A 23,946-nucleotide genomic window follows, 5' to 3' on the forward strand; every position below is an offset into this window, starting at 1 on the left:
TAGATGGTTTAGTCTCATTTGGTTTTAAAAGTTCACTTCGGTCTTTATTAAGTGCTCTATTGTAGGCCTTTGCTAGTGCTTTATTAGAATACCCCCTCTGTAGTAATCTCGTTTTCAACTCTTTTGCAGCTACCTTAAAGGAGTCTATATCAGACTTATATGAGGCAAACAGCATAGACCAAAACTCCAAAATGTCCAATGGGCCAAAACAGTTGGTCCAAAATAGTACAGCAAGTGTTTTTTAAAAAATAATCAACTTTACTTCATTAAAAAAAAAATTATATATATATATATATATATATATATATATATATTTTAATGGACATTTTGGAGTTTTGGTCTATGCTGCTTGCCTCATATAAGTCTGTTGGGTGACCATATTGATCCCTTCTTGCTCTATTGGCATCATTGGAGATGCTACAACATATGTGAGTATATATTATACCACCCATAACATTTGCTCCATGGTTTAAACTGTATTAGGCCATATAGGCACCTTTGTGTCTATTTTGTATTTCATACTACAGAATATTCATTCCTTCCAAGAGGTCGGTCTTCTGGGTGACTGTTATAGATCCCAGACTGCTCCTACTGCACTATCTGGAGTGCTCTAATACAGGCGAGTGTAATTTAACACACTACCATTATATATATATATATATATATATATATATATATATATATATATATATATATATATATATATATATATATATATATATATATATATATATATATATATATATATATATATATATATATATATATATATATATATCCTTGGAACAAACAATATTGGGCCATGTGGCGCATCTGTCCTTTCTTCTAATTTCTCATTATGTTATTTATCTAAAAATAAAAATTGCAGAACCACAGGTTCTTTCTAGGACAGACTTCTTGGCGCTTCATTGACCCAGGTGATAAATGACACAGCTGATAGAGGAACTGCAGGGCCTATTAACGGATTTGAGGGCTAATGTGGATATGGGGCCGTTAGATCATCCTGATCTGATGTGGCTGATAAATGAGCAGTATTGGCCATGGTTTGTATGTGAGATGATGAAAACATTTTTTTTTACAGGGTATCTGAAACAAATGTGGAAAAGGGCTGAGGCCTTCCACATTCGGCTAATATTGGCACCAGATTTATTAGTGCAACACAAAAACATCTGTGTAAATGCAGTTTCACTAACAGACGTGCATGCAGCAGTTTTGTTAAAGGGACACTGAACCCAAAATTTTTCTTTTGTGATTCAGATAGAGCACGAATTTTTAAACAACTTTCTAATTTACTCCTATTATCAAATTTTCTTTATTCTCTTGGTATCTTTATTTGAAATGAAAGAATCTAAGTTTAGATGCCGGCCCATTTTGGTGAACAACCTGGGTTGTCCTTGCTGATTGGTGGAAAAAATCCATCCACCAATCAAAAAGTGCTGTCCAGAGTTCTTAACCCAAAAAAAAAAACTTAGATGGCTTTTATTTCAAATAAAGATAGCAAGAGAACAAAGAAAAATTGATAATAGGAGTAAATTAGAAAGTTGCTTAAAATTGCATGCTATATCTGAATCACAAAATAAAAAAATTGGGTTCAGTGTCCCTTTAAGTGTGAATGCGGAAGAAGGTGGCTACTTGCGGCATTCGGTTCTTTTCGAAACCAGATTTCTTCTTGTGAAAGTTCAACACATTAAGATGTGTGCAAATCCAGATTCAGCTCCGCAAAGAGCTGAATGCCGCAAGCGGCCACCTTCTTCCGCATTTGTCCATTAACAAAACTGCCGTATGTACGTCTGTTAGTGAAACTGTATTTACAGATATTTGTGCATGCCCCAGCATTGAAAAGGCAAGGGTTATTTTTTTTCATTCATTTAAAAAGGGATATTCCAGTAAAAATGCATTACACTTTTTGAATAGAAACATATTTGAAATATACATGTATTGGCAAAAATGCTTATATTCAAAGTTACCATTTTAGGGTTAACATTTTTCTCTGCACGTTCATGTGAGGCATAGCTAGATATTCTCAGTATGCCATCATTTTGAATACTGCATCCGCTCAGAGTGCTAATGGGGCTTGAGTCATTACCAGACGGTACAGCCACCTTAGGCTCTCTGAGCAAGTGCTGTGTTTAAAATGCTGGTGCACACTCAAATACTCTTTTGAAACAGCTATAGATTTGTTTAGCAGCATCTTTGCTAATACATGTATATTACAAAAATGCATCCATGTGGATTCCAATTTTGTCTGGAATGTCCCTTTAAGTTGGTAGTTCTTGCCAACCACTGTGCACACTACTACAGATACATCAGTGTTTGGTATATCAAGAGAGCTTCTGCATCAGAAACCAATATTTAGTATATACCATATTTTTTTTTCCTTTAGCTTCAATAAAACTATTTTTAAAAAAGTTCTCAAGACATAAGCAACTTAAAATTTTTAATACTTATAAAAACCATTGATAAAGATTGTATATAGCCTACTGAATCAAATACATTAGAAATGTCCTTGTAATGATTGTGAGGGGCCACTTAAGGGATTACAATACTTGTGATATATAATACAATACAGGCCCCATGTAATTATGGTGACAAAGTTGGCAGGCAAAACAAAATTACTCGTTTATCAGAGGAAAAAAAGCCTCCAAAAGAGAATCTCATAACAACCTTCCCATTTATAAAAAATGTCAATAAAAACACACAATTATAGAATGTTTGCATTGCTAATCAATCCAGTTAACCCCTTGGCTGCCAGAGAAGGCTAACAAGCATTGCATAGCAATGTGCTACAGCAATATTTTGCAGACAAGGGGTTAGAACCTATTCCTTCGTGTAATTCATAGCATAAGTGTCCAACCTCTGTTTACAGGGAGGAGATTACAATAAAGCTGAGTACCGGTGTATTAATGAAAGTGAGCTAGTTATGGACTGACCCACACCTTACTACAGTAGGAATATGTATATAAGCCATCCTTGGGGACTAACGATGAACACCCAAAGCAATAAATATTAATCTTACAGTTATTGCTCGTTTCAGCCTGAAGAGCAAAGGTTTCCTGGGCAGATGACAGACCCAGTATTCCATATTGCCGAGTATTATTCTGTGGGCCAAGTATCTTTTTGTGAAAAGAGATATGAAGTGCTGCTTTAACACAACCAATTTCAAAATAGTGTAGTGCAATGCAAACAATGCTTGAAGAAAATTTTAAAAATTAAAAAAAAAAAAAAAAAAGATAAAAATCAGAGCATTTAGGCACCTGTAAGGAAGAAAAAGGGCCTGAGCATATCCGTATGAGGCAATTTCATTGGTTAATACATTAGACTTCCCACTTCAACCAGTTGGGATGACAGAAGCATCACAGTGCAATAAAATATTTTAGCAGTTTTGCAAATGTCAGTCGCACATGCCCATGAAATCCAATAGGCATTAAGCTCCTAAGCTACTGTTTTTTTTAGTTCATTCACAGTGCTTTTGTGATCAGGAAAATATCTGCGCTACATATTTGAAACACTACGTTTTATAGCACCAGCTGCCACAAGATTTTCTGGTTCTGATAAACACAAAGCTTAAGAGTTCCTGAAAGGTTCTGACATTTTTTGTAGTTTTTGAACCAAAACTGAGTTCTGCAGCTGCGCTTCCTGAAGAGTGATAGTCTCATCCAACAGTTCACGAAGGGGGAAAAAGGTTGCGAGTGTAAAAGGAATATTCACCGATTTGCCTGGTATTTTCTTAATAAAGTCACGCAAATCACTAACCCTTAGGAGAGAGAAAATGTACAATTAGAACAGCCATTTAATCCCCCAACAGAACATAAGTGCAAAATATGCAACACCTGCAAAAATATTCTGATATACAAATTAAAAAAATAATATCAAGCAATTAAATAGTAGCAATGGTAAAATACCAATACACTTTGCAGCATGGATATAGCTCATTCAAATTTATGTTCTGCATGTATGTAAAAAAAAAAAATCCTATATGGATTGTGGGGCTTGTTACGGTTAGACAACACAGCTGTAGGATCAGCTAGTAAGCAAGGCAAGGCATACTTCAGTACCAAATTTGGTGCACATACATGCATTTCCATTTAAAAGTACACAACCTTTTTCATGTAAAAATGCCAAAAAGCCAACATCTTTAACTGCTGCACAACAGAAAATAACACTGCTCAAGTTAAATCTATAGCATTGTTATTCCTGCGCTCATATCACAAGCTAAAAGTAATATGGTAGCACTCTAGTGAAAGTCCCAGAAGCACTAACATATGGAGGTCAAATAGTAAAGCCCTCATCTGTAAGGTGCGCTTCAAAACTTAGGCCCTGGCTTACACACTAGCGTGGTCATTAGTTCAACACTCTATTGCCCCATTTATAACTGTATACTATTAATGAAACAAATGCACCAATAATGGCTTGCAAGAAAAATGCCCTGAAATGTATAGAGTTTTACTGAAAAAAAATCAGTTTGTGTTAGTAGTTTCATAAAAGGAAGGGGACAATTTAATTTTACTACCGATGTGAAGTGTTGAACTTCTGCACAATCCTTTCTCCATCAGCCAACCAAATCTTTATATTAGTAATTGGCTCCAGTTCATCCAGCGCAACAGTAGGAAACGGCTCATCTTCAATCCCATTTAGTGTAATAATTTTTGGTGTAGCGCTGTGAATGGGAAATAAAAACCATTTAATATTTACAGTGCAACAACTAGTTATCGCTCTCTTTTATATGCATATCATTTTAACTATGAACTGGGCTAGCTTTAAATATGATACTAGTAGACAAATGACGAATACAAGGGCATAAATATACAAATTTAAGATTATAGAAAAATATATATATTTTATCATCAAAACTAGCTACTGAGAGGGTTTTTACAAAAAAAATGAACACAACTCAAAAACAGCAAATTTAAACAAAAACAGAGCAGTAGAGAGGAAGACACCACCAACGTATCGAGAATAGAATTAGAACCTCGGGATTGATCACAATGTTTGGTAGATAACTATTTCTAAACATTGGTTGGTATTGTCAGTGGGTTTTTCCAGTGATCAAAATCAAATGCTTCTGCCATTAATATAGGTGAAATCCAAAATGGCTACCTCCTGAAAAAATTAAACTGCTATCTGTCTAGTTAATGTCCTGATTTTTTTAATCCAAAAAACAAAAATGCCCAGGACTATTAACAAACATAAAAGGTGATTTTTGTGGGTTTAGCGTTTGCATCACAGGTTAAAAGGGCCTGTATGCTGATGGATTTTTTTCTAATAGCATTTAGGGAGTAAGAAAATATATATTGTTAGACTATTTTAAGAATGGTTTATTATAGTTAATTATAACATAGCTTATTATGCTGTTAGAAAGAAAAAAAAAAAATTATGTTGATGTTCTAAGCTGCACACTTTATCTCAATTTGTCCAATGGCCTTGCTATGTGTTGGGCGATGCACCTAGGTATACTTTTATCTAACACTCCTCGCTCATTAAAAATACTAATTTTTACTATGAAGAAGTTCTTGTTCTAAGCATACTGTGTGAAATGGTGTGATTATGATAAGTCATTTGTTTAACCCCATATTCTGTAACCATTGTCTTATAAAAGTCTGTGATTCTTTATAATAAACAGAACAGTGATTGGACTTTACTTGCTGGCTGTCTAAATGCTGTTCACCGAGATATCTCGTCAAGTGACCAATTAAGTTCCAGGTGTAGAATACTGCTAAATGTCAAGTGATAGGCGTTATCTTATAACTGGGGGTAACAGTGAGGATAATAGAGAACATATGCAATTAATCCGTTGTGCTCCAAAGCCATAGCGATACATGTGTGTATCATCATCATTTATTTGTATAGTGCCGCAAAATTCTGTATGTCTCTAAGGGATTTGAACAGACATTATTATAGTGGGGATGTGTCCTTGTTGGGTTTGAAATTATTCATTTTTATCAGTGGAAATCTACAATGAGTTATCGCTAGAGCAGTGGTCGCCAACCAGTGGTCCGTGGACCACGAGAAGATGTTGGTGGTCCTTGACACCATAAAGCAGGAATTAATCTCCTTTGATGGCGTCACCCCCATCGTGCCACAACTTCCTACAGTGCCTGGCTGGCCATCAGTGAAAACCGACGGAGGAGGGGTTAAATGACAATCTCCCTACGCATGTTGCGTAGTACTGCATTACTTGCGTAGCTAGATTGTATTTTTAACTCCTCCCGCCCGGCGCGCTGCTCAGAGGAGGATGCTTCCATTCTAAAGCCAGCAGAGGTTGGTATAGTCTTGGCTTGAAATAGTGAATGTAAAGTATATAAAAAAATAAAATCTTTAAAAAAAAAAAAAAAAAAAATTCTCTCATATTTCATTTATTGTCTTCCCTTTACCTGTCTCTTTGTAGTAGTTTTCCTAATTCCGTCAGATGGACTTACATCACTGTTTGTCTTCCTCCCCTCCATATTTTTTTTTTTTTATTAAATATTTTTCATTCAGGTGGAATGGAGCAAAAAGCCAAGTTTTTTCCCCCGCATTCTTGTAACACATTAAGGTGCCACTTTAAACAAGGTTAGGCAATGATTTGCTATCCCTATCCCATGGCATTCTTACCTTCCCAATCGGTATCCAAGACCCGAGAATGGATTGATATGTGGTTTGCAAGTCAAATACTCTTCAGTCTTCCTGTCCTCAACATTAACATCAACCTCTTCTTTCCCAAAGGTATTCTGTAATTCTAAAGGCAGCTCCCTGAAGATGGAGACAAAATGTAAAAATGACAGAACAGAAATTAGTTATTAGTGAGAGGGAAACACCTATTCAGTCCTGGCCAAGAAAATGTTCGTCTATTTAGGACTGGACAGGCATTTTTCAATGAGAAGCGGTGTTCAAACTACTGGAGTTGAGGGTTGAGAGCTGGGGCCCTGGAATTAATATTGCATAAACAAATAATAAATAAGAGTGCTATATGATGAGGAAAGGTAGGAGAACCAAAATGTGATTTTACTCTGCATTGATGTTTTGCATTTAGCTACAGAGAACTTGTAGATATGTACTTGACTGACACGATGGAATGTTTGATTTATGTATAACTCATTCACTTAAAAATTCAATAAAAACAATTTCAACATAAAATTAAAAAAAGATGGAAATATACAAACGTTGAAATGAACACTAATGGCAAATATATTTATATAGATATATATATATATATATATATATATATATATATATATATATATATATATATATATATATATATATATATATATATATATATATATATATAAAAAAAATTATGCTTACCAGATAAATTCCTTTCCTTCCAGATAGGGAGAGTCCACGGCTTGATTCCTTACTATTGGGAAATACAACACCTGGCCACCAGGAGGAGGCAAAGCCACCACAGCCAAAGTCTTAAATATCCCTGCCACTTCCTCATTACCCCAGTCATCCTGCCGAGGGAACAAGGAAAAGCAGGAGAAACAGGGTATAAATGGTGCCAGAAGAATAAAATAAATAGGGGACCACCCATAGACAAGAAAAAAACGTGCGGAGGCTGTGGACTCTCCCTATCCAGAAGGAAAGGAATTTATTTGGTAAGCATAAATTATGGTTTTCCTTCCTAAGTTAGGGAGAGCCCATGGCTTCATTACTTACTGTTGGGAAAACTATACCCAAGCTCCAGAGGACACTGAATGAATAATGGGAGGGAACAAAAAAAAAAAAAAAAAAAAAGGAAGAGGCGGACCCTATTCTGAGGGCAGCACAGCCTGCAAAACTTTTCTCCCAAAAGCTGCTTCAACCGAAGCAAAAACATCAAACTTGTAAAATTTAGAAAAAGTATGCAAGGAGGACCAGGTAGCTGCCTTATAAATCTGATCCATCTTAGGAATGGAGCCACACAAATCCAGTTGAGAGTCCGGGACCAACTTTTTTTTAAAGTAGACGAGGGGTAAAAGGAAGAACCATTTCTTTCCCATTTGTTATTAATAAATGTTCGCCATCTTAACCGGCACAGGAAAAGTCAAAAGGAACTTGCCTGTCTTCGTAAACTCTGTCTAATTTAAGTATCATAGGTTCTTCAGGCAGCGCGGCCTCTGGAACCTCTAACGTAGACAGAACCTCCTTTAATAAAAAAATGCAAGTGCTCAATTTTAAATCTAAAGGACGGTTCCTTCGCAGCAGGAGGCTTAGACGCTAAGGACTCCGACCCAGAAAGTTCATCCTCTGAAGTTACAGAGGTTAACTGATCATCGGATAACTGGGACATAATAGGTAAATCCGATAAATATTTAGATGACTCCGGGTCAGGAGAGCTATGTTTAACCTTTCTATTGCGTTTGTTAGAGCGTGGTAATGCACTGAGGGCCGCAGACACCGCCATTTGTAACTGCGCAACAAGGTCCGCAGGAAGAAGGCTCCCTCCGGATAAAGGATTAGATGTGCTACGGGGAACTGCATGTGGAGCAGAAAATGTAGCAAGGGTAGTAATCTCACGGGATGCCGAGTCCTGAGAGGAAGAAAGCTCAGAGGGATTAAGAGCCTTAGCATTCTTGTCTCCCTTCTTAGACTTTATAAGGGTGTTAAAGGGACAGTCTAGTATAAATTAAACTTTCATTATTCAAATAGGACTTTTAATTTTAATCAACTTTCCAATTTACTTTTATCATCAAATTTGCTTTTTTCTCTTGGTATTCTTAGTTTAAACTAAACATAGGTAGGCTCATGTGCTAATTTCTAAGCCTTTGAGGGCTGCCTCTTATCACATGCTTTTTAAATCTCTTTTCAACACAAAGAGACAGAAAGTACACATGGGCCATATAGATAACCAGGGTTCAGGCACAGGGGGTTATCTAAGATTTAGCACAAAACAATGCTAAATTTAAGACAATAGATAAACAATCACAGTCATGTGATCAGGGGGCTGGAAGAAGGTTCCTAGATACAAGGTAATCACAGAGGTAAAAAGTATATTAATATAACTGTGTTGGTTGTGCAAAACTGGGGAATGGGTAATAAAGGGATTATTTATCTTTTTAAACAATAACAATTCAAAGGTAGACTTTCCCTTTAAAGGCATGTGGAACATAATTGAGTGGGCGGGAAAACCACGATTTAGTACAGAAGGAGTACCTTCTAACATGTCAGAGTCCTCCATAGCTCAGGTTATATCCACAGAAGGACACAAATCAAAACATTTTTTTATTATAGAAAACTGCATCTTTATACTCCCAATGGCTGGGGCACTCACCACCTCCTAGACCCAGACAGTTAACAGGGGAAATGCTCTCCTCAGGTTCAAGTCTCAGCCCGAATGGAGGAAATGAACATAGACCACATCCGGTCACATGGAGTGCAAGACAGTACTTTCCCAGTTATTACAAGTAGAGCACTTTCAGAAACGAAAGTGAAACTTAAAAGTAAAACCTGTTTGTTCCAGCCAAAAACAGTGCATCAGCCCAAGAAAAAAATTTTTAAAAAAAAAAAATCACAAAGCAGCATGTAAATAATACACTGATTAATTACCCCCAACTGTTCAATAACCCCCTTTAGAGGATATTAACCCTGGATCCTATCAAGGTATAAAATGAGCCACACTGTGACCCTGTTATGGCGTTTTATGTGTAAAAATTGAAATGATCTTACCTCCAGGATCCATGCTGTGGAACAGAACACAGCCTCTCAAGTGTGACAGTCTTATAGCAGCACTCCTGACATGGACCAAAGTGAGAGAAAGCAGGCAGTGAAACTCGTCAACACTGATTGCTTAGGAGCCGTTAGCAGAAAAAAAAAAAAAAAAAAAAACCCTTTCCCTGCATCTCGAAACTAACTTTCATCAATACTCTCACTGAGAGGTTGACATGACTACTTAAAACTCCAGTCCTATCTCGAAGGGCAGATACCATTTTTCAGGACTCTCCGAATCTTCTGACACTTCTCTGCCACCTCCTAAAGTGATGAATGGCAAAGAATGACTGGGGTAATGAGGAAGTGGGAGGGATATTTAAGACTTTGGCTGGGGAGTCCTTGCCTCCTCCTGGTGGCCAGGTGTTGTATTTCCCAACAGTATGGAATGAAGCCGTGGACTCTCCCGATCTTAGGAAGGAAAAATCAGTAAGTGTCCTAAAATTACTTGCCCCTTTCTCATGGAGTCCATAAATGTACGGCTGGCAATATCAGCATAATCCCTGAGTTGGCCTTCATTGATTGTAAAACCGTTTTTCCACATTTTGATAACAACATCAGCCTACAAGAAAATAAAATTAAAAAACAAACAGGTTGCTTTTAAAATTAAAAGCAACCTTATATAAACACACAAAAATTCTAGCAATAAAAGCAAAGTCAAAACTATATTTTGTCTATATACATGTCATGTTCACAGTAATGAACAATAAACACATAGAGGCCCATTTATCAAGCTCCGTATGGAACTTGTGGGCCCGTGTTTCTGGCGAGTCTTCAAATTTGCCAGAAACAGCAGTTATGAAGCAGCGGTCTAAAGACCGATGCTCCATAAACCTGTCCGCCTGCTCTTAACAGGCGGACAGGAATCGCCACAATTCAACCTGATCTAGTACGATCGGGTTGATTGACACCTCCCTGCTCGCGGCCGATTGGCCGTGAGTCTGCAGGGGCCGGCGTTGCACCAGCAGCTCTTGTGAGCTGCTGGTGCAATGCTGAATACGGAGAGCGTATTGCTCTCCGCACTCAGCGAGGTCTTGCGGACCTGATCCGCACTGTCAGACAAATAAAGGGACTTTCAGCATGAAGTATTTTATACTTCATGACTGAAAGTCCCCTTTATTTGTTTCACTGGTAAATCCTAGCGTGAAGTCCCCTATATTTGTTTCACTGGAAAAATCCTAGCGTGAAGTCCCCTATATTTGTTTCACTGGAAAAATCCTATAACGTCTCTGTATTGAAGTTCAAGGGGAAAGAAAAAAAATTAATCTCAAAAAAGCTAATTTATCTGCAAAAATTCCCAAAGTCCATTATGGTATATTGGGGGGGTGAATATCTTAGACTATGCCTACATGAAACACAATGAATAGACACTGGATCAGCATGCATTGTTTTGAATCAGAATACAAAAAATGACAATTTTACAATATTGGCAACATTACTTTGCTTGTGTTGTCATCTGGAGAAGCATCAAGAATGCCAGCATCCTCTGCTTCTTCAAACAGGCTGTTCACAAAGGAGTCACAACGCTTTCGCTCACTGCCCCTTCCCTCTGACCAGGGAACTCTTTATAAAAAGAAGAAAATATTAAACTGGCATGAAGTTATATTCTTGCATTAAAATGGTCACAATAAATGCAGATCTTATGCCGTACCAGAAGAGCAACATTCTGCACAGGTCACCTTGGCTACTACCAGAGGACATCAGACTGGGAAATTATTAAATCCCAAAAGGATCAGCAGTCTAAGGGAGTTAATTATGGGCCATCTATTCAGTTTTACTGCACAAATTTATTATACAAAAGTTTTTAAAAGGTCCAAGTATAATGTTATTCTGTACTTAAAAAGGCACAGTCAAGTCAAAATTAAACTTATGATTCAGATAGGGAATGCAATTTTAAACAACTTTCCAATGGACTTATCAAATTTGCTTTGGTCTCTTGGTATTCTTTGCTAAAAGCTAAACCTAGGTAGGCTCATATTCTAATTTCTAAGCTCTTGAAGGCTGCCTCTTATCTCAATGCATTTAGACAATTGTTTACAGTTTCAGTGTTAGTTCACATGTGCCATGTAGATAACATTGTCCTCACTCCTGTGGCGTTATCTAGGAGTCAGCACTGATTGGCTAAAATCCAGGTCTGTCAAAACAACTGAAATAAAGGGAAAGACTGCAGAGGCTTAGATACAAGGTAAGCACATAGGTAATCAAGTCATTAATATAACCACATTGAATATGCAAAACTAGGGACTGGGTTTAAAAAAAAAAAAAAAAAAAAAAAAAAAAAAAAAAAGGATCATCTTTTAAAACAATAAAAGTTCTGGAGTAGACTGTCCCTTTAAGAATCACTCGCATTGATTCTCTTGAAGGAATGAGAAGCATTAAATCCACAAACTGAACTGTAATAAGTGAGAGAAGAATCTAGTACACAGCAGCAAAGCTCAGGAGTGTAATCACAGACATTGCTTATTTTAAAGGGACCGTCTACTCCAGATTTGTTATGGTTAAAATAGATATATAATACCTTTATTACCCATTCCTCAGTTTATGCATAACCAACATGGTTATATTAATATACTTTTTATCTCTTTGATTACCTTGTATCTGCAGACTGCCCCCTTATGTCAGTTCTTTTGACAGACTTGCATTTTAGCCAATCAGTGCTGACTCAAGTAACCCCACGGGATTGAGCACAGTGTTATCTATAATAGAATACATGAACTAGCACTGTCTAGCTGTGAAAATGCAATAAGATTAGAGGCGGCCTTCAAGGGCTTAGAAATTAGCATATAAGCCTACCTAGGTTTAGCTTTCAACAAAGAATACCAAAAGAACAATGCAAATTTGATGATTAAAGTAAATTGGAAAGATGTAAGAGAAAAATGGTAAAGGCAGCACTCCAACAATCCTTGTAAGTAAAAATATGACTATTTATTGAAAAACGATTAAAAACTTGCACAATGCTACAATTACATGGAGAGGAGGAGGTGGAGTCCTGCATGTTTTGTGCCGTGCGGCACTCACTCATAGAATTGGAAAGATGTTAAAAATTGCATGCCCTATATGAATCATGAAGAAAAAAAAAAAATTAGCTAGACTGTCCCTTTAAGACTTAAAATAATCAAATGAGCATTTTTTCTGCTACTGCAATTATTATATAGTTACATGGTGCCTTGATAAATTCTTCACCATAGTTCATTAACATTATATAGTAACATCCGCCCGTGCTGATGGATCTTTTTAGCTAGCAGCTATAATAGCCATAGATCAGGACTCAACAAACCCAGGAGCCTGGGAGCCACTGGCACCTAGAATTGTACCCCTGACTCCTAACATTTTGGGTTATTCTTCATATATCTATATACAAATCCAACTGTCTGGCTCCTAAATATTCTTATTAGCTCCTATTTTTTTTTAAACAGATTTGTCAAGCACTGCCATAGACTCATATCTTACTGGAAAATGTTTAAAAAGTACACAAATGTGTTAAAGAGCTGGCTTTACAAGATAATGTAACATGTTAAAGGGACAGTACACTGTAAAATTGTTTTTCCATAAATGTATTTTAAATGACTTGTTATACCAACTGCAGAGTATAAAATATTTGAGAAATTGCATTTTCGGGTTTATTTGTGTATCTGAAGTAGCTGGTTTTGTGCTTTGAAACCACAGCCTATTACAATGGGTTGAGCTTCAGGTAATATCAGATCTCATTATGTTATCACTTTTATGTACACAGACTGGCTTCCTTATCTTATATTTGTCTGGAACACCAAAGCTCAATACATAGAGAGAACAATGGAAAATTATCATTTTATTACTTAACTATCCTGCACCTCACTGTGAGAGTAATCTCTTCTGCTGGCTGTGTTTACTTAGGCTTGTCAATAGCGTATACGCCAGTATCAAAACTTTCAGTATAGGTTGGGAAACCACAAGCTAAATCAGCTATTTCAAATGCTGAAATATGAGTAAAGGAGCTACTTGCAACCAATTTAATACACTCTAGCAGGTAAAAAGGATCATTGGGAATAATTTAAAGGGGAGAAAGTTTTTGGGTGAACTGTCCCTTAAAGTACCCCAACACTACCTTTCCTGTGATTTCATCATATCTGTTGTATCAGCTTCTCTCATCTTTGTATGTTTTCTTCCTGGTTATTGGAGGGGAAACAAAAAAAACAGATTAGATAAGTATAGCACAGTGTTAAAAGGGCAATTAACTAGACACAATATTGCGTGGCATCCACACATGGAATATAAAGGCAACTAAACCACAATACATCTCAGTAAAATGTCAGCTTTATACAGTGCAAAATAAATAAATAAATATCATGCAGTTAGCTTCAGTGGCAAAGACCTGAAAGGAACAAACATCAGAAAACTGTGATAAAACCTATACCATTGTGCTTATGTACAGATATCCTAAGCCAGCCCCAGATATGCAGCACCTGCCATTTTTAAATCAATTCATGAAACAAATTGACCCATGTTTAAAAGAATGATTTTAACTAATGAGGGATGATAAAATTGTGACAAAGGTACATGGTAGTCAAAAGCGTATTAAATTGCCAGTCAGGTTAGTAAGTTGTGCACAGTGTCAAACGATTAAGGATCACTGGATATAGTTGTAGTTTTTACTTTAATTGGACGGCAGACAGCAAACTATTAACCCTTATAGAACACATTCTAAGTAACCATATCTTAAAACTAGGCAGCAAGGGTTTACGAGATCATTCAAAACCATCAGACTGTTTTGTTTTTAATTGAAGCCTGGCACCTGGCTTTGTAAGTCATGGTCTCCATTCATACTGCCCAGTACGCCATCCACATCAGTTTGGTGGTAGGCTATGGGCCTCCTAGTTTAAATCTGCTGCTCTGGCCCACACATGGTAATTACATTTCCCAGCATGCTGTGGCCAGAGAGGAAGGGGAGTTTTCCACTGCACTTTTACATATTATAACAGTGCAGCATATTTTCTCTTCCAATACAAGAGATCAACGTTATGTCCAGTTCCTGGGTTCCCACATTGCACAGAAGGTTAAATCAGTTTCCAGTTACACTCAGGGTATATACGGAATGCGGTATATAGAGGTGTGCAACTGTAATAAAGCATAGGGACTAGGGCTGCAACTAATGATTATTTTCATAATCTATTAATCAGCCGATTAATCAACTTATCGGATAAAAAAAAAAAAGAATTGTTTCCTATATTTTAAATAAAATCCACATACTGAGTGTTACAAATATAAACTTCAGACTAAAACTTTACATTAACACAACTGTTTCTCCAATTTTTAAGCAGCAGAGCACATTTTTATAAATTAAGCAAAACCAAACCAAAAACTGTTTGAACAACAGACTGTTATAAACAGTGATAGTTTACCTTTTCTAGTTCTGCCTCTTTTCACTCTTTCGGAAACTTTGCATTGAAATGCAAAAATATCAACATGACCACATGCTCCTGGCTGAGGCTCTTTTTGCAGCAGAGAAGAGGCGCTCAGATAGTGTTGAGGTGTCTGAGATGCATAACTAGGGTTTTGCCAATTTTGCCATAGTGGGATTTTTATCTTTGTTAGCGCTTCACCAATGCTAAGTGTTTTCCACCTTGCCAAGGGGCCTCTCAACAAAGTAAGCCTGGACTTCATTCTAACATAAAAACTATCTTGAATATCTATATGCAATGGTAAACCAGCTATAAGATTAGGGAAAAAATATCTAGTCCGCTCTAAAAATAACAGATATAGCACCGAAATGGAAATTCTGGACTGAAACCGAACCCAAAAATCCAGGATGCACATGGCCGAAAATCAAAAATGTCACGTAATCAAGTAATTTTAAAAGTTTTTTTTTGCATAGTTAATTTATTTTAATGAATGAATCTGAATTGAAAAACTGCAAGCCAATAAAATAACGACTTTTATTGAAAGAAACAAACTAAGACTGGACAAAAAAAAAATTCTTAAAACAATATACTACACAATAATTTTAGCAAAAAAAAAAAAAAAGAAATTTTTTATATATATATATATATATATATATATATATATATATATATATATATATATATATATATATATATATATATATTTATATTTATATTTATATTTATATATATTATTTTCGGCCAAAATTTTTCTGCGACTAAAATTTTGGTTCATCCCTAGTTAAAACAATATTAAATATCAATATACTGTATTCTTTATTTAGTTCTGTGGAACAGAATTACATTTAAGTTGGGTTTTTTTTTACCCATTATCCAAATAAAAGTATATAGTCCTAGAAAACTATTATATGCAAAACAGTAAGTCCATTAATGAACTCAAACAGATAATAGTGCATAACAATTCAAATAACAACTCCTTTCAATCTAGGGCTAAGTGTAAATAACAAGCTCAGCACTATATCATGCAAAGCATAGTCCCAAATCACCGGATTTATGATAAACAATCTAAATGACAACTCCTATTATTTCTGGGTTGCACATTAGCCAGGAGTAGTTGTAAACCTATACTGGTCTGAAAAAGTGAAAAGTAAAGGTCTGTAGATGTCCTTTAGGCTAAGGACATAACCATAAAACACAATACCATGTGCAGGAGTTTATTGGAGTGATGCAGCTGGTGCCGGGCACAGACCCACTCATTTTAATCCAACTAATCGATTACGAGATTTGTAGACAACTATTTTCATAATCGATTATAACGATTAGTTGTTGCAGCTCAAATAAGGACATAGTCTTGCGGAGAATAAAGAGACAGTAAAGCCAAAACTAAAAAACTAATTCAGATACAGCAATTTACTTCAATTGTAAAGTTTCTTAATTCTCTCAGTATCCTTTGTTGAAGAGTAAATTTTAGCCAGGCTCAAAAAATTTCAGGAGTGTACATGTGTCTTTAGAACTTTAGGGTAGAAGTGGTTTGCAAGAAAACTGACTTTACAAAAAAAAAATAATAAGTGTATGGAAGTGGGATGCCACAATAGTAAACAATCAGCACATAGTGCTGCTATTTTTCTTGTATACAAAAAATCCACTGTCAATTATATTCTTCATTGATGGATAGCACATGGTGCCACTAAAAAGAAGCTGCACAGATTGATCCTGCTAAACAAAGCTTACTGCGTAAAGTGAAGACGTCATGCAAATTGATCTGCCACAGACATGGCTGGCGATGTCACACAAACCACCGGAACACTTATTTCCAACTGCATAATCCATCTGATGCATATTGTTATCATGCAGGGTCAGCTGTGTACAAGCAGTACATCCCTCAGACAACTGTTCCCCTTTTGTTTACAATAGAAAAGTTGAAAATAGGTCTTGTTGAGTAACTAATTTTGCTCGCAATTTGTTGGTTATGGTCATCCAGCCTAAAAACTAATTTTCAAGACATTCTGGACAACTTCACACAGTCTAAACTCTGGCAGTATTTTGGCATCCATACCTGACAGTTTGAGCAACATAGAGTGCCTTGTCTTACTGAAAGACATCCAAGTGTTTGACTGACCAGCTCAAAATCCCTATCTAAATTCAACAGCGGTCTGTGGGAAAAGTTGGAACATAAAACCAAAGCCAATCTTCACAGGTAAGACATAACTCTACTGGAGCTCTGCCAGCAGCTGTACAGAAGGAATGATGGCAAGTTCTGGTACAGCAAACACAAAATGTACATCAAACACTTGTGTATATAGATAGGGGGTGCTCTAAAAGGATATATAAAATATAACACAACCTCTTAATAGTTACTAATCTTATTGAGCAAAACAGTAGCAGCTCATACCATTTTAAAAAGTCTTCAATCTGTATCGATGGCTGAGAAACGCTTTACTATGAACTTTTGAATTGCATGCTTGCTTGAGAAATCAGTTTATTTAAATCTTATGGTAGTGGCCGATGTTCCAGATTTTTTTTTTTTTATGGAGTTTTGCTGACCCTGCATTCATGTGGGCCAGTCTGTTGGGCAGCTGTGAAGTTCCTGCTTGTGCATAAAGCACCTGGAGGTGCGCTTCTTAAGTGAGCGTTACTCTTACATCTATTACTATATCAAAACTGTGCTAGGCCATGTTTTTGTCTTATTACAGTTCCGGTACAGACCTGCCGGCGACTCATGGAAAGCATGCCCATCCAGAAGAGTTGATACAATCATTACAGCCTAGGGTGACCTAAGTACTGATTTGTTGGCTAATAAATGCTATTGTACTAAATATTGTTCTTAATGGACAATTACACGAAGTCTGTGTTATAACAGTGTATAAATAGTGCAGATCTTGACAAACTATATCTTAAATATCTGTATATACACACACACTAATATATATATTTGTGTATGTAAGATAGATTATTTATATATATATATATATATTTATTTATTTTTTAACACGGACATACATATACACACACACACTTGACTGCTACTGCACTGTTGCTGGATAGCCTCACATTGGAAGCTGAGGTTTTCCCCAATGCATAATTCTGAAGCGTACAGGTATTTCCAGCCCTGGATTAAAATTCATATTTAGTTTTTAAAGTCTAAAGTTTATGCAGACATAAGCAACTGAATGACCAAAACAGTTCTCAACTCTAGATTTAAAGTGAAGGTCCATTTTGATGAATTAGTGCCTGGTTTTTAATAAACCTATTAAAAACAAGGGCACGTTAATTCATCAAAATTGACATTTCACTGTTTTCTTCAAAAAAATTTACCTTTTAATCCTGGCAGCCACTCCAGCACTTCCTCCGCACATCACAAGCCATCTTCGCGGGTCCAAAATGACGAATCCAGCTTCCTCCAATCACAGTGTTGCATCAGGCCAAGATTCCCCTGGGGGGAAGCTGTGATTGGAGGAAGCCGGATTCGTCATTTCTGACATCTGTAGAGGCTTCTGATGGCCGGGGAAATCGATGGAGCGGCTGCCAGGATTAAAAGGTACGTTTTTGAAGAAAACAGTGAAATGTCAATTTTGATGAATTAACGTGCCCTTGTTTTTATTAGGTTTATTAAAAACTGAGCACTAATTCATCAAAATGGACCTTCACTTTAAAGGAATACAATAAATGAATGAAAAGCAAAATTTGCCTAAAATCTAAAGCCCTTATTAACCCCCTCACAACAGAAATATAACCTAACCACTGATATAGGATGCCCACTTTTCAAATATGGGGTTCTGTCAAGTAATAATAAGCCTCTGGCAGCAGCTGCTAGCCTCATTTTGTTCTGTTGTTGATATCAGAGTGCACAGATCCTTGTCTGTCTGCGCTAATATAAAGTGAAGCTATACAAATAAATGTGAGTGTAAAAATGTATGACATTTATGAAATTTAATACAGAATGATTTTTGTTTTGGTATTTATTTATTTTTAAACAATTTAGTACTAAGCAAAATGAGTTGAGACATGCGTAAGAGCTACTACATCTGTTGCTAAAATAACACTACTGTACTAGAAATCAGGATGTAGTGGTGCTTTTTAAAATGTATCAACTAGTTTTACATTTAGGTATTATATTACAACTTGTGTTTTCCATTAGTTACAAAATGAGAGTTAAAAAACAAAACAAAACAAAAAAAACACCTTAATCTTCAATTGTATAATTCCTTATTAACAGGGTGTGATTTGTAAGGGTACTGCACAGAGGGAAAAAAAATGAAATTGGGGTGAAAATGTAAAGAGTAGAAACAAAATGAATGACTTTACCATCATGGGTATAAAATTGCTCTGCAGCAAAGGGTTAAGCACTGGGGACCTTAGGATAGACGCATCAGCTCTTTTTTTGTACAATCAAAACACTGTATGAAAACTACTTGCTTTACCATATATATATATATATATATATATACACACACACATACATTATATATATATATACATACACACATACATACATACATTATATATATATATACATACACACACACACATACATTATATATATATACATATATATATATATATATATATATATATATATATATATATATATATATATATTTTATTTTTTTAAAATGTTATTTAGCCACAGCCTTAAAATTATGGTTCAGTTCCATTTTTACCAATGCTTACATAATGCACCTGCTCATATATATCAAATTAAGGATAAAGCTTTACTAGGTAATTACAGTCTCCGCAAAGTGCACAAGGGAGGGGAAATGCCTCACACTCACACCGTCATTCGGGTCCCACTGTCACTTGAGACAGCAAATGACACATAATAGTAACATCTATAATCGGGATCAGGGCCTCACTCTGTTAGCTTTGCGTCATATCGCAAGCTGGGGCTTATAGAAAACACACATCTTTGAACACCAACTTTTGCCGCTATAGGTGGTTTCATTGCCACACCTTGAGCCTGTCACTCACCATCTTCATCACAGCTACCATAGTGCTCTGCCGTGATCTCCCACTTCAACAGCGTCAAGCGACTGCTGGAAATGACGGCCCTTGACGTAGACAGTTCGGGCACATAACCAAGCAAAGGAACTGACCGTGCGACGTAATGCGCAGGCGCACGCGCAGTACTTTAATTTTCTAATCAATTTTCACGCGAGATGTCTTGTGCTGTCAAATGACCACAACGCGTTAAAAGGCGGCCATATTTCTATTGGGCAGAAAGCCTCCTTTATAGTGACTGTGGGAGAGAGAAGGAAAGTCGCTGTCTCTGGTCCTGTTCATACATAACAGGGGGCATCTCAGTAATCATCTTTATACCTTTTTACTGTTTATAGTATATTTATAATGTTTCATAGTACATGAAACTGTCTCACCATATATGGATTTTAATTGTCTATGTTATGAAGGAATATTAAACCTTACATCTAAGAAGAAAACTGAGTGCTCCATATCTTCGAGCGTTATTTTAAAGGGACGTTGAAACCCAATTTTTTTTTCATGATGTAGGAAGAGCATGCCATTTAAAAAAAAAAACTTTCCAATTTGCTTCTATTAATTAATTTGCTTCATTCTCTTGATATCGTATGTTCAAAATCATATATAAATGGGCTCAGTGGCTGCACATAGGTGCATCATGTGATTGGCTCAACCATGTGCATTGCTATTTCTTCAACAAAGGATATCTGAAGAAGGAAGCAAAGAAGTAAATTGGGATGTTGTTTAAAATTGTTTTCCCTAAATTAAAATAGTTCTCTCTATCTAAATCAATCATAAAATAAACATTTTTTGTTTCATGTCCCTTTAAGGGCAATATGTTATCCTTTTTGTCCATTCTCATATATTTATTATCAGTAATGATACATGGTAAGTTACAGTGGATACCTATACATTAGATACATTATTTGTATAAATTACTTATAAAAGACGACAAGGAAGTTGGTTTCTTATTCAAGCTGTTTCTTATTCGTGAAATTCTGTTTCTTATTCATGGAAGTTGGTTTCTTATTCAATTTTTTTGTCAGACTGCTTTAAATTGACTTTAAAATAAAAAAATAGGTTTTATTAAAATAATAATATGATTCATATAATGTAGTTACACAGAGGTGGAATCTCTTTATATAACAATTAGATATACAAACTTGAAAAAAGGGCATACGTTGGCACCACTACAAATATTACTATTTTGAATAAGTAACATATATTTTCAAACGGTTAATAACCATTGGGCCACTGATTTCACTATGAATATCTACAGGGTAGATCCCCCTCCATGCCATGCAATTGTTTTTAGCCTGGCCCAAGGGTGTTTCGGGCACAGAAATTGATGCCAACACTGGCATAGGTGACATAATTCTCATTTTTGAATAAGTAACAGATACTTTCAAAGGGTTAATAACCATTGGGCCACTGATTTCACTATGAATATATACAGGGCAGATCCCCCTCCATGCCATGCAATTGTTTTTAGCCTGGCCCAATGGTGTTTCTGGCACAGAAATCGATGCCAACCCTGGCATAGATAACATAATTCTCATTTTTGAATAAGTAACAGATACTTTCAAAGGGTTAATAACCATTGGGCCACTGATTTCACTTTGCATATATACAGGGTAGATGCCCCTCCATGCCATGCAATTGTTTTTAGCCTGGCCCAAGGGTGTTTCGGGCACAGAAATTGATGCCAACACTGGCATAGGTGACATAATTCTCATTTTTGAATAAGTAACAGATATTTTCAAAGGGTTAATAACCATTGGGCCACTGATTTCACTATGAATTTATACAGGGTAGATCTCCCTCCATGTCATGCAATTGTTTTTAGCCTGGCCCAATGGTGTTTCGGGCACAGAAATTGATGCCAACACTGGCATAGGTGACATAATTCTCATTTTTGAATAAGTAACAGATATTTTCAAAGGGTTAATAACCATTGGGCCACTGATTTCACTATGAATTTATACAGGGTAGATCTCCCTCCATGTCATGCAATTGTTTTTAGCCTGGCCTAATGGTGTTTTTGGCACATAAATTGATGCCAACCCTGGCATAGGTGACATAATTCTCATTTTTTAATAAGTAACAGATACTTTCAAAGGGTTAATAACCATTGGGCCACTGATTTCACTATGAATATATACAGGGCAGATCCCCCTCCATGCCATGCAATTGTTTTTAGCCTGGCCCAATGGTGTTTCTGGCACAGAAATCGATGCCAACCCTGGCATAGATAACATAATTCTCATTTTTGAATAAGTAACAGATACTTTCAAAGGGTTAATAACCATTGGGCCACTGATTTCACTATGAATTTATACAGAGTAGATCCCCCTCCATGTCATGCAATTGTTTTTAGCCTGGCCCAATGGTGTTTTTGGCACAGAAATTGATGCCAACCCTGGCATAGGTGACATAATTCTCATTTTTGAATAAGTAACAGATACTTTCAAAGGGTTCATAACCATTGGGCCACTGATTTCACTATGCATATATACATGGCAGATCCCCCTCCATGCCATGCAATTGTTTTTAGCCTGGCCCAAGGGTGTTTTGGGCACAGAAATTGATGCCAACACTGGCATAGGTGACATAATTCTCATTTTTGAATAAGTAACAGATATTTTCAAAGGGTTAATAACCATTGGGCCACTGATTTCACTATGAATTTATACAGGGTAGATCTCCCTCCATGTCATGCAATTGTTTTTAGCCTGGCCCAATGGTGTTTTTGGCACATAAATTGATGCCAACCCTGGCATAGGTGACATATTTCTCGTTTTGAATAAGTAACAGATATTTTCAAAGGGTTAATAACCATTGGGCCACTGATTTCAATATAAATATATACAGGTTAGATCTCCCTCCATGACATGCAATTGTTTTTAGCCTGGCCCAATGGTGTTTTGGGCACAGAAATTGATGCCAACACTGGCATAGATAACATAATTCTCATTTTTGAATAAGTAACAGATATTTTCAAAGGGTTAATAACCATTGGGCCACTGATTTCACTATGAATATCTACAGGGTAGATCCCCCTCCATGCCATGCAATTATTTTTAGCTTGGCCCAATGGTGTTTTTGGCACAGAAAGTGATGCCAACCCTGGCATAGATAACATAATTCTCATTTTTGAATAAGTAACAGATACTTTCAAAGGGTTAATAACCATTGAACCACTGATTTCACTATGAATATCTACAGGGTAGATGCCCCTCCATGCCATGCAATTGTTTTTAGCCTGGCCCAATGGTGTTTTTGGCAAATAAATTGATGCCAACCCTGGCATAGGTGACATAATTCTCATTTTTGAATAAGTAACAGATATTTCGAAGGGTTTATAATTAGAATTAGAGCACCTATGCCCGTGTTGGCATCAATTTATGTGCCCAAAACACCATTGGGCCAGGTTAAAATCAATTGCATGGCATGGAGGGGCATCTACCCTGTAGATATTCATAGTGAAATCAGTGGCCCAATGGTTATTAACCCTTTGAAAGTATCTGTTACTTATTCAAAAATGAGAATTATGTTATCTATGCCAGGGTTGGCATCAATTTCTGTGCCAAAAACACCATTGGGCCAGGCTAAAAATAATTGCATGGCATGGAGGGGGATCTACCCTGTAGATATTCATAGTGAAATCAGTGGCCCAATGGTTATTAACCCTTTGAAAATATCTGTTACTTATTCAAAAATGAGAATTATGTTATCTATTCATGGAAGTTGGTTTCTTATTCAATTTTTTTGTCAGACTGCTTTAAATTGACTTTAAAATAAAAAAAAATAGGTTTTATTAAAATAATAATATGATTCATATAATGTAGTTACACAGAGGTGGAATCTCTTTATATAACAATTAGATATACAAACTTGAAAAAAGGGCATACGTTGGCACCACTACAAA

The 23,946-nt window shown here is 36.2% G+C and overlaps 1 protein-coding gene across 2 annotated transcripts; it reads right to left on the reverse strand.

Moving 5' to 3' along the window:
- Positions 1 to 2,420: 2,420 nt before the first annotated feature.
- Positions 2,421 to 20,150, reverse strand: UBXN2A (UBX domain protein 2A). Of its 2 annotated transcripts, none has more exons than XM_053709636.1 (7): positions 20,013 to 20,150; positions 13,751 to 13,811; positions 11,106 to 11,229; positions 10,119 to 10,228; positions 6,592 to 6,729; positions 4,511 to 4,657; positions 2,421 to 3,754 (listed from the first exon to the last, which is right to left on the reverse strand). In XM_053709636.1, exons 2-7 carry the CDS (start codon positions 13,792 to 13,794, stop codon positions 3,565 to 3,567), a joined length of 753 nt encoding a protein of 250 aa, XP_053565611.1. In that variant the 5' UTR covers positions 13,795 to 13,811; positions 20,013 to 20,150; the 3' UTR covers positions 2,421 to 3,564. The 2 variants fall into 2 exon arrangements, with proteins under 2 accessions (XP_053565611.1, XP_053565610.1); XM_053709635.1 differs by having other exon boundaries at positions 6,592 to 6,725; positions 10,115 to 10,228.
- Between the last annotated feature and the right edge of the window lie 3,796 nt (positions 20,151 to 23,946).

Source organism: Bombina bombina, chromosome 4 (assembly GCF_027579735.1).
Source record: "Bombina bombina isolate aBomBom1 chromosome 4, aBomBom1.pri, whole genome shotgun sequence".
NCBI classification, from domain to species: domain Eukaryota; kingdom Metazoa; phylum Chordata; class Amphibia; order Anura; family Bombinatoridae; genus Bombina; species Bombina bombina.